At 49.5% G+C, this 11,647-nt stretch overlaps 1 protein-coding gene across 1 annotated transcript in view; it reads left to right on the top strand.

The window, feature by feature from the left end:
• The first annotated feature begins 4,049 nt into the window (after positions 1-4,049).
• SHROOM1 (shroom family member 1) overlaps positions 4,050-11,647 on the top strand; it is a 10,365-nt gene continuing 2,767 nt past the window's right edge. Inside the window, exons 1-3 of the mRNA XM_010001241.1 lie at positions 4,050-5,324; positions 5,382-6,601; positions 9,943-10,401. Of these exons, the coding sequence (XP_009999543.1) occupies positions 4,050-5,324; positions 5,382-6,601; positions 9,943-10,401 (2,954 nt within the window). The remainder of the gene's footprint in view (positions 5,325-5,381; positions 6,602-9,942; positions 10,402-11,647) is intronic.

Below are 11,647 nucleotides of genomic sequence, written 5' to 3'. Positions count from 1 at the left end.
TCAGCAGGACTTGAACCTGAGCTGATTGCTGGGGGACTGGGTGTCAGAAATATCTGGGGGAAGTTTTAATGCCAGGGCTAGCTCCTGAGCTCAGAAAACATACAGCATGGCTTGTGACAATGGGAATTTCCTGGCACTGCCTTGCTACTACTATTTTATTTATTTGTTTTTGTTATTATTATGGTGGAAACTTGGAACAATACTTGTTCTGAGATATGAGATATCATGATCTTAGCCCAGAAACAGCCCAGCCAACTGTACACAACGTCCTGTGGCATCCGGGTTTTGTTCTCCCTGGGCCATCAGCCTGCTGGGAAGCCTCAGGGAGGTCCCATTCCCCAAGGAGACCCTGGTTCTCCTCCATGCTTTTGTTCATCTCAGCTGTCTAGTTGGTCAGATCTCCAGAGCAAAGAGCACATTTGCAGAGAGGGCTGTGCCCTGTGTGGGGTTTCCTGGGCAGTGCTGGAGTAAATATCATAAACAAGTGGCTGGAAGTCAAGTTGGTCTTTAAAAAACAAAACAAACCTTTGGCTCTTAACAGGTTGTTGGTGCCTTTATCTTTTCCTCAACCATGGAGTTAATATTCTTCCCTCCATCTTCTGGTCTTCTTGCTAGATTAAAAGTACCTCAAGCCTGATTTTCTTTGTCTCACGGGGGTTTACAATGGAAACCCAACCAGTCTGTCTGGAATGTGCAGGTCGTGTTGCAGCCTTGCCAGGGCATTGCTGAGAGACCCAGCCCACGAGGGTGCTGCTCTGCCACCTTCCAGCTGAGGAGAACAACAACATCATTGTCAGTGTCAGTTGGGTTTTAGGTACATTCATGTTTTCCTGTTCCAGACAGAAGACAGTTCTCACATAGTTCTTTAAACACGTTGGGGTCAGCAATTCTGCTTCCAGGGTTTAGGAAACATTTTCCCCAAAATAATTAAGACAGGTTTTCCCCAGGATGTGTTTCAGTGTTGTATTATGTAGATGTTAGCAGAGGCTTCTGGAGAACAGGCTATTATTGCAGTTCTAATCATTTTTCAGTCCCTTCAAGGATCTGAAATTGCAAACTTGTGCCTTGAGCAAAACGGATCTGCAGAATGTGAGCCATGGCAAGAGGGGGACCAGAGGGCACCCAATGGGAGAAGTCCTCTTGCTTATCTGGCATTTCTCCATGGAGCAGGAGGAGAGGCTGCAGGAGGCACCAGACAGGCAATGGGAGAGACTGCAGTGGAGCTGATGGAAGAGGGAAAGTCCTACAAGCTGCAGTGTCCTCCTGTGCCTGGGACAAACAGGGACTCAGGCTACTGCTGCTGTTTCCAAGGCAGATCTTCTCACCTTTGTCTTCTAAGCCACTGAATTTATACCTCCTATTACTTCTGGTATCATCATGAAAACCTGAGTAAAAATTTCCTCACTCTGTTGCCAACCTGACTGTAAATCAAGAACAAAGAAGCTTGAAATAAAGGGAGGAAAGAAATCTTGGGAAACACTGGTGCAGGAAACCAAGAGAGCACTTTGGTTGGTACATGTAAAGCAAAGCACAACTGTTCTGGACATGCTACACACAGCTGTGAAGGGTTAGAGCCATGTTCTCCTGGTGAGCCAGGGGAGCTGTGCTGGCTCTGGTGGAACGGGGCCAGCTCAGCCCAGACAGTCTCAGCCCGGGCTATTAATAGCAAGGGGAGTTGTGGGGCTGCTTGGAGAAGTTCCACTGGAACGCAGGGTTTTATTAAAAAACCAGAGATAAGAATGACAGATGAATCTGCCTTCTGCTTCTCTGGTGGAATGTGGGTCCTGGTCCTGTGCACTTCCCAGCACTTCCCAGCACCTCCAGAGACCCCCAAGCTGGCAACTCAGTGGGAGGCAGCGCTCCCTGCCCTGGCCCAGGTAATGTCCCAGTGCTGTGATAGCAGCTGTGGTACCGTCTGATTCTGCTTCTGGTGTCACTGTAACAATACTTTCAGCTGCTTTTCTTTCTCTGTAGCTGCAGAAAGCCCAAGGCTTTCCTTTCACCAGCTCTCCAAGGCTCTTATTTCTTTGAATTCTTCAGCGCTCCACGGAGAAGGGATGGGGATTGGCAGCAGCAGCTATTGATGCTCCGTGCTTCCTGTGACCCTGTTATTCAGGGAGAGACAATGAGATTTCACAGCTGCACTTTAGATCATCTCTAAGGAGAGATTTAACTTCTCCAGACGTCCTTGAGTTGGTTTCTTGCTGAAATTTCAAAAAAAACCCAGCAGAAATTCTCACTGTCTGGTGTTGTGCGTTTCCCAGAAACTAGTTAATTTATTTACTGCTCCCCACCAGTCCAAGTTCCCTTTAGAGATTAACATGTGTGTTTTGGCTTCTCTCCATCTCTTCCTTTGGCTCAAAATGAATGATACCAGGACTGTCTTTGAAACAAGGCAGGAATGGGAAGTTTTTTGATTAAACAGCCACATCACCCCTGAAACCTTGCTCTGTGCCAGCTTCCTGGGGCCCCACTGGAGAAGGGTGGGATTGGGAATGGCAGATGAAAGGTCTGGTCAGTTCAGCCTTTTTGAAGAAAACAGGCACGTAACATTCTGGTAGGATTTGGAAACAGTTTTCAGCTCCTCAGATGTGTCACGTGGAGCAGCTTGTCACCAAAGGTTTTCAAGCCTGCTTGCTTTTAATAACGAGAAAGAGCTGGTTTCAGTGAGAGCTACTGAGGGAGCTCAGTGGTTAGTGCCTGTCTGGCTGGAGAGGTTCAGCCTTTATCAGGGGCTTGCATTACCTGAGAGCATGTCAGCAGGGTGTGGAGGTGGTTGAGGGGATCACACTGGCAGGGGGGACATCCCGTGTATCTTCTCGTGGCCTGCCCAGTGGGCTCAGCCCTCAGGCTCACCCTGCACCGTGTGTGGCAGAGCACGTGTCCAATGCTGCTGAGAGGCAAGGGCTGCTTTCCAGCCTGTAAAAAGTGTCTTGGTTGGACATGAATAAGCTGGTGCTTTTCCTCATACATTTACTGTGTTTGCAGGGTGGCTCTGAGCATCAACAGTAAAAATGTTTGTCATCTGAAATGTGATTTGTTGCTGCCAGCAGAATCTCCCTTCCAGGTACTCCTGTCCAGCCACTCTCTATGAGCCTCTGGGATTCCAAGATGGGTATTTCTGAGTATGGCTGGGAATGGCATGGGCACTCACTCAAACACAAACATTTTTAAGGAAATAAAATATGGTTTGGTTCTTGCTCCTCTGAGAAACAATGGAAGCCTTCAAGGGGAGTGGACAAGGAGACTGATTATAATAATAATTACTTTCTATGTGATAATTCTTCTGGGTTATTCTGAGCCCTGGCTGTCCATGGAGCATGGATGTGCCCAACTGACTGTCCATGGGTTCATATTTCTGTGGGAGATTGTCTGAAAGGAAACATGGGGTTTGGGGCACATTTTGTGTGAAGTCATTGCTGTCATGGAGTTGCAAACCCCCCAGGCTGCTCAGAGCAGGGCTGCATCCAGCTCTGTGGGAGCTGGGCAGTTTTGGAAGGGCAGCTCAAAGTCACCCTGAATTTTTATCCAGGTGCAGGTTGTATTGGAGCACCTCCAGGATTAGGCAGCATCTGAGCTGGGGTTTTCAACCTCTCAGATTTATTTCTAGGCAGATTCAGAAACTGATTTTGGTTCTGGCCCTTGATATTTTGCAGTCACAACGAGAGGGCATCTTCTAATTGTATATGTGGTCTTTTAGATGTAATGAACATCTGGAGAACTCTTCCTAATAAAGGCTTCTTTTCTCTGTTTGGGATAGAGGGAAATGATCATTCCAAGATCCTGACAATTACTGAAGCCAGAAATTTGCTTCTGGTTACTCTAAATAGTATTTCTGAGCTCTCACCTAGAGCATATGTGTGATGTTCACTGCCTGATCCCCCCCAGCTGTGACCAGAATCCCCCCCACTGAGCCTTGTTCACATGTTTCTCTTTCCTTTTAGGATCCTCTAGGTGTGATTGGAATGTGACTACAGAGAAAAATGTGCTTTTCTAATGGCTGGTTTGTGGACATTTAATCAGGCTCTGATTTCTGGCAATGCTGCAACATGGCCTCGTCTGGGAATGAGGTAGAGAGATGGACCCACAGGCAGGGTGGCAGAGCTGGGGAGCTGGCAGAGCCTGTGACCTCTGCTGAAGCTGGTAGTGGTTTTTCCCCAGTGAAGCTGCTGGGCAGCACAGATCATCTCTTGCACCTCCCTGGAAGGGCAGACTCTGCTTACAGCTCTTTCTCGGGGGGATCGAACGTTCCGGAGTATCCCAGCCCCTTGTGCTGTGCTGAGAACTGCAGTTTGGCCCCCGAGCAGGGACCATACATGGACTCTGAGTATGTCAGAGGGATTTATCATCTCAGTGCAGCAAACTCTGACCTCAGGTGCCTGCACCCAGACAAGGCACCAGGGCTGAGCACCCACACTCGTGCTCTCAGCAGGGGTCTCACTGGGTGCTGTGGGAGCCCTCCTGCCCCAGGGACCTTCAGCCAGGGCCCCCTGGCCCAGGCTGCACCTCCTCCTTCTCCTCCCACACGACTTGACAGCTATAAAGTCACAAGACACCTTGAGAACTCCAGAGGGAGATGTAACTCAGGAAGTCCCAGCAAGTGTGGTGTGCAGCCAGCTCCTTGTGGGCAGGACAACCACAGGGAAGTGTCCTGGAGCCAACACAGGGATGAAATCACTGAGCAGGAGAGAGTGGCTACTGGGAGAAATGCTCTGGAAAACAGGAGCATTTCTTCTGATTCTACAGATGAGGTATTTGTATCAAAAACTCAGGGGTTAAAGACAGAGGAATGTGGAGACTGGAGCCCATCCCAACAGCCAATATGGAGAAACAATCCACACATTTTCAGCAGACCTTCTTCTTATATTTTTCAGGAGTATTTAAAGACTGGCTCTGTGGCTAATGCCCCTAAAATGTCCCTTTCTGCTTATAATTCAGTTCATGCTTCTAAGATTGCCGAAGAGATGAAGTCCAGGTCCCATCACCCAGGGCACACCTGCCCCAGCACTGTTAATGATACACAAGAAGACAAACAGTCTCCCTGCAGTGCAGCCTCCAGGGACATGGACCTGCCAGGACCCAGCCAGCAGTGCCAACCCTGTGCTGAGTTGTGTTCAGACTTGGATCAAGATGTGTTTGTGGACAGTTGTGACTTAAAATGTATGGGCAATGCTCTTCTGATGCAAAACCCTTCCAGGAAGCTGAGCAGTCGTGCAGATGAAGACCAGTGCTATGGCTCTGAAGGAGGAACTGGGAGTGGTGCTGGAGAGCTGCTCCTGGGCCAGGAAGCCAAGGTGCAGGGACAATCACTGTCCTGCAGCTGTGTGGGGGCAGAAGTGGAGCAGCCTCCCTGCGAGGGGTCGGGGCAGGGAAACCAGCAGTGCTCTGGCAACACTCCCCAGGGGGCTGCTTTCAGACCAAAGGAACATTCCAGAGCTCAGTTTTTACATGAAGTCAAGAAAGAACAAGGGGCTCAGAGCAGCAGCCCTGACCCTTGCATGATTCTAGAAAAAGCACCTCTTGTTCAGAAATACCAACCAGAATTTCCAAACCAACTCATAAAACTGCCTCGGGATGACCTGGCTAGTGAGGAAATCACCAGGCAGACAACCCCCATGCTTTACTACCTTTCTGGGGGGAAAACCACCAGCATCCTGCACCACCACAAGCTGACCCCGTGTAAGAAGGACTCCAGGAGCTCACCAAAGGAATTTCCAGCAGGCAGCTGCTCTGCCCCAGCACGGTGTCTGGAGATGCAAAGGGAAAGTCATCAGCTTCAAAGGACCAACCACCACCAGTGCAGGACTGGTGATCTGCTTGAGACCAAAGGCCTCTTTCCTGGGAGTCCTGCTTCATCCATGGATGAGAGTTTCAAGAATGACTACAGAGAGAAACTTAAAGTGGCTCAGAAAAAGGTTCTGAGAGAAACCTCCTTTAAAAGAAAAGACTTACAGATGAGTTTGCCTGTCAGGCTCAGACAGAAACCCTCTAAAAGGCCTTCAATTGAACACCTTAGGTCTTTCTCATTGTCCAGTGCAAGTGAGGATGCCCAAGCTGTTCCTTGCTCCCCTTCTCATCTGGAATCCCTGGGAAGTTTCTATAGAGAAGAAGAAATGAAGAGGCCACAAGCAGGTCGGACAGGGGGAAGGAGGAGGGTGCCAAAGGAGCAAAAGCAGCTGTGTTATTCTGAACCTGAGAAACTCGACCAGCTGGCAGATAAGGAAGTGTCATGGAGTCAAGTCAGGGATGAAATCACTGAGCAAGATATAGCAGCAGCCAGGAGGAGGGCTCTGGAAAACAGAGGGAGGGCCCTTTCCAGTTCAGGTATCTCCAGGACGGAGCTGAAACAAATCCAGCAAACGGCCCTTCGGGAATACGTGGAGCGGAAGGTCCAGCAGCGCCCGGGCACTTGGCAGCACCTCCTGCTGCAGAAGCCACCCCTGCAGAAGAGGCTCTTGCAATCCAGGTGGCCTCCTGGCAAACTCTCCAATCCAAACGGGAGCAGGAAGGTGCAAAACAATGAGATTTTCTGCCAAGTTTTCTCTGAAGAAGAACCTGCAGGGGATTTTCCTCCGCTGGCTTTTGCTGCCCCGCTGAGCAGGTGTGACCCCAGCTCTTCTGGGGCAGGGGCCTTGCAGCACCACCCCCCTCCCAGCCAGGGCAGGACCCCCACCAGCAAGGGTGGGTCAGCTGGAAGTCTCCCACAGGGAGATGCTCCTGTGTCTGGGAGAGCTCAGGAGAGGTCAAAATCAACTCCCCCTTACGCACAGGTAAGAAAGGTATGAAGGAAGTGATTCCTGTTATAGTCCAACTCATGGCTGTCCACCTGTTTTAGAGACATATGGGGCTGTTCACCTGAACATCTGCTGAACATCAGGAATGAGGGATTGAGACTTCATTGTTGGTTTTTTTCCTAGTATGCAGTAGAATCCTAGAATGATAGAATGGTTTGGGTTGGAAGGCACCTTAAAGATCATCCACTTCCAACCCTCCTGCATGGGCAGGGACACCTCCCACCAGCCCAGGCTGCTCCAAGCCCCATCCAACCTGCCCTTCAACACTGCCAGGGATGGGGCAGCCACAGCTTCCCTGGGCACCCTGGGCCAGGCTCTCACCACCCTCACACTAAAGAGTTTCTTCTTAATGTCCAACCTAAATCTCCCTCCTTACAGTTTTAATACATTACACCTTTTCTTGTCACTCCCTGCCCTTGTCCCAAGCCCCTCCCCAGCTTTCCTGGAGCCCTTTCAGGCACTGGAAGGTGCTCTAAGGTCTCCCTGGAGCCTTCTCTTCTCCAGGCTCAACACCCCAACTCTCCCAGCCTGGCTCCAGAGCAGAGCTGCTCCAGCCCTCTGGTCACCTTCTGACCCTCCTCTGGACTCTCTCCAGGAGCTCCCTGTCCTTCTTGCACTGGGGGCTCCAGAACTGAACACAAGTAGAGAGATGACAGATGAAGGACAGAAGCCACATTTGCTTAATCTGCAGAAAAAGCTGTTGTGTGGCTGGTTGAAAGCAAAACACCTGCTCTGCTTTGCAGTGTCCTGCAGATAATTTCAGGGCATTTTGGGAGAAGTGCTACCAATTTTAATCAGTTAAATACTTGTGACTGCTGATGACAATTTGCTGTTCTCTGAAGCATTTTGTAACAAGTTATTGCAGACAAAGAAGGTGTTCCTTAATATGAAAAGTTGCAAGAGAATTGCACCAGGGTGGGAACTTCATGTCAGTATTGAAACTGAAACCGTGTTGGTCTGGGTGATCAGCAGGTGTAAAGGCAGGGAGGGGGAGTGTCTGCTTTTTACAAATGGGCAACCTGTTTGGCACCTGAACCAGAAGGTGTCAGTATTATTGTCCAGGAGAACTAAAAAGATAAAGGGCTCATAAAAACAATCTAATATACTACTGAAATGAGCCAGCAGAAGAGGCTGGCAAACCCCCAGCAGAGCTGCCTGCTCTCTGAGCTGGTGGGAGAGGGAGTGAGAGGATGGATTTTGCTTCCAGCTCTGTGGTTTTCTAGGAAAAAGAGCTGGATGCTACACAGGAAGAGCATGATAGCAATGTCTTTAATAAAGGGAGATAGTAAGTTCACCAGGGTTTTTATTTTTGAGTTAAGAGATCTGCTGTCAGCTTGTGTTCCTGGGGATAAACAGGGGAGTGAAACCCAGGGTCTGCCTGGTGTGGGGGTGCTGGTTGTCCCAGTGTGCTGTGTTCCTTCCCAGGGCTCTGGTGGCTGTGCAGTGACACCCTCCGGCTGTGTCGGGAGCTCCCTGGACACCCCCAGGTAAGGCTTTGGTAGCTCTGCCACCCCAGGGCTGGGAACCCCAGGGCTTGGGAACCCCAGAGCTTGGGAGCCCCAGGGCTGGGAGCCCCAAGGCTGGGAACCCCAGGGCTTGGGAGCCCCAGGGCTGGGAACCCCAGCAGCAGCCGGGGCTGCTTCTGTCCTTCTGTCTGCGGCTCCTTCCTGCTCCGTATGGGAATGTTCATCCCCTACACAATTGGTTTCGACTCGGGACAGTATTTAACGTGATTTCTGCTGTGTGGAGCAGAAGTGGGGAAGGCAGAGGGTCCCTGGGGGGCTCCCCCGCGGCAGCCCCGTCCTGCCCGTGCCCGGGCTCGCAGCTCCCCCCGCTGAGCTCGGGAAACACGGCACCTGCAGCACCTGCAGCAGCACCTGCAGCACCTGCAGCAGCAGCAGCTCCTGTGCCCGGCCCTGCAGAACTGGTGTGATCACGGGGGTTTTGGTCTGGTTTCTGCTGGAGGGAAAATAGGTTGGTTCACTCGGTTGCAATGATCACAACAGCACTGGGATGTTCCCACGGGCAGTTCCAGGGGTGCACACGTGCAGGAGATGCTCAGCACAGGCTGCAACCATCCTGTGTCCCCCCTGTATTCTTGCAAATTCTGGTCCAAAGGGTATTTTTAAATTGCATCTGTCTACTCGTTCTGCCAGCACAGATGTCATTGCTGATGTCCTGCAGACAGTAGCTTTTCCCATCCAAGTTTCTTCTCAGGTGTTGCATCAGAAAAGTGAAAGCACCAGGTCAGATTCCAAAGACCAAGTTTGATCTCAAAATACTGAATTGAAAGCATTTTTAATCCATCTTCTACTCAAGTCTAATGGCTGTTTCAAAGCAGAAGCCTCAGATGAGCAGTGTTGCTGCTGGCAGTGAGCTCACCCACAGAGAAGGAAGCCCTGGATGTGCTTCCAGGGCCCAGAAATGACACTCAGCAGACAGTGATGCTGTAAACCTGCCCTCTTGGGCTGACACATCCCCCCTGTGGAAGTGAGAAGCTGTAAGGAACAAGATGGTGAAGGTTTGCCCTCTGGTGATACCGGTGCTGTGTTACAGGAGGGCCGGTGGGGAGGACACAGAGTGCAAATCCTCTTTCTTGCTGCCAGGTGCTGCCCAGAGGGGGCCTGAAAAAGGTCTCAGCAAGCCCTGGTCACCACCAGGGTCTCATCCTGTGGGCACTGACCTCACCAAGGCAGGGGGTGGCTCTGTGTGTCCATCCCTTTGTCAGGCAGCACCAGGGTGATGTTTTAGGGCACTTTTAACCCCAGGTTTATTTCAGAAAATGTGTGTTGGTCATAATTAGAAAGTGAGAATGGGGATTCAAACAATCTGGAGTGGTGCAGCTGGACATTTTATTTACTCTTTTTTTTTTTTTTTCCCAAGGAAAATTAATAGGCATTATGGAATCTGAGTTTAAATAACTGGGAAGATAATGGCAATTACCTGTAGCTGCTTAAACAGTCTGCAGAAATATTTGTTATAGAGGAGGTGTCTGAAATAAAAGGAAGTGTTTTCTTTCTTACAGTTTCCATGATCCTCAGAAAGATGGATCTAAGAACCAGGAATATAAAGACAATGGCATAATTGGACATGTGTGTTGTCAGGATACTAAAGAGCTACCTCATGAAACCCCTATTCCTGTCCCAAGAAGTGGAACCAAGGAGGATGCTCAGGTGGAGGAGGAAAGCAGAACTAATTCTCCAAACAGCAACACTTCACTAAGGTGTGGAGAGCAGCAGCCTGCAGCTCCTCAGGAGACAGTAAAGTACAGCCACACCAGGCAAGCTCTGCCTCCCCAAGGTGACAGAGATACAGCCAAAGGGTCAGCTGTGGAGGACACCTCTGTGCACAACAGCCAAGGTGAAGTTCTCCCTGAGACAGAGGTGGATGTGCCCAAAAGCAGACTGCAGGCTCCTGAAGACCAATGGTACCAAGAACTTGCTCTGGAGATCATTGCCAAAGACAGTTCTCTGGTTGATATTCTCATGCCTTACCCTGTTAGAAAAACTGTTCTGGACCTGATGGAGGGTCTGTTTCCTGTCAGTGTTTCCATGCTGGATAGATCACACAGGACCAAGGGGGATGTACAGCATGTACAGGCCAACCAGTGAGTAGACAAAACAAATCCTCTAGTATTTGAAGCTATTCCAGTGTATGAATGTCATGTATACACTAGTGGTAAGGTGATTTGAGCAAACTGTTTGATTTTTGCTCCATTAGCAAAGTATTTTAGCTTTCTGATTTACATATCAGGAGATGTCTGAGGCTATGACAGAAGAAATGTGGTTCAGTGATGCCTTATTGAGGGGACTGTGACAAAGCTGGGCTGCAAATCTTTTCTGAGAGAGGAAAGTGATTCTGAAGTCAAAGCCACGAACACACTGAGAACAAAGGTCTAAGTGTTTGTCATGAGTATTGATTTTTCTGTTCCAACAGCAGGAAAAGTAGTAGAGATGCAGCAGCAGAATGTCCTGAATCTGAACATGGTGCTGAGCAGAGTGAAGATCCTACCCCTAAGGAAAGCCAGGTCCTGACCAGGAGCAGAGACAGCATGAGAGACCTGGATGACATTACGTCTAAGAAGGTAGGTAGATGGCATCCTGGAGACAGTAGTTTCTTCACCACAAAGAGGTTATTACTAATGTCACATGTATTAATGGGGGTAGTTCTGTGAGTCACTTTTATCCCAGTAATAATGTTTCACAGATAACTTGGAATAATTTTTTTTTCCAGTAGATGAAGTCCTAGCAAACTGGTGTATTGAACACACATGGTGGTATTTAAATCCTATCCCAGTAATAATGTTTCACAGATAACTTGAAATCAATTTTTTTTCCAGTAGATGAAGTCCTGGCAAACTGGGTGTATTGACCACACATGGTGGTATTTAAATCTTGCCTGGTTGGATTCAGGTCTCTGCTCCCACCTCCTTCTCTTCAGCAGGTGGTCAGGGATGGGTTGTACCTGGAACAAGCACACAGGGTTGTGTGCAAGACCACCTCCTGTGCAGCAGCTGACTCACAGTTCAGCACCCAGATCTGGTCTCAAGAGCTGTAAAATTCATAACAAGCAGCCTAAACAAGAAACACGTGTTGCTCAGAGAAGTGGCAGCAGGTCCTGTACACTGCAGTGCCCCGGGAGTGCCCACACGAGCAGGGGACAGAGGTAGCTGGGACTAAAATGGAAACGTGGCAGGGGAAGGGCAACACGTAGCTTTGAAGAATTAGAGAAAGATTTTATTTTCCTGTAGAGCCCTGGCCATGCTCCACTCCAGGAAATGCCAGACTGCCCTCCTGAAACTCATCCTGTGCACCTGGGGGCATTCTTTGTTACTCACTTGTCTCAAGGCTGCT

This window comes from Chaetura pelagica, unplaced genomic scaffold (genome assembly GCF_000747805.2).
Source record: "Chaetura pelagica isolate M959 unplaced genomic scaffold, ChaPel_1.0 scaffold177, whole genome shotgun sequence".
In the NCBI taxonomy this organism is placed as follows: domain Eukaryota; kingdom Metazoa; phylum Chordata; class Aves; order Apodiformes; family Apodidae; genus Chaetura; species Chaetura pelagica.
Note: the sequence above shows the minus strand (reverse complement) of the source record. Positions and strands in the feature narration are given on the sequence as shown.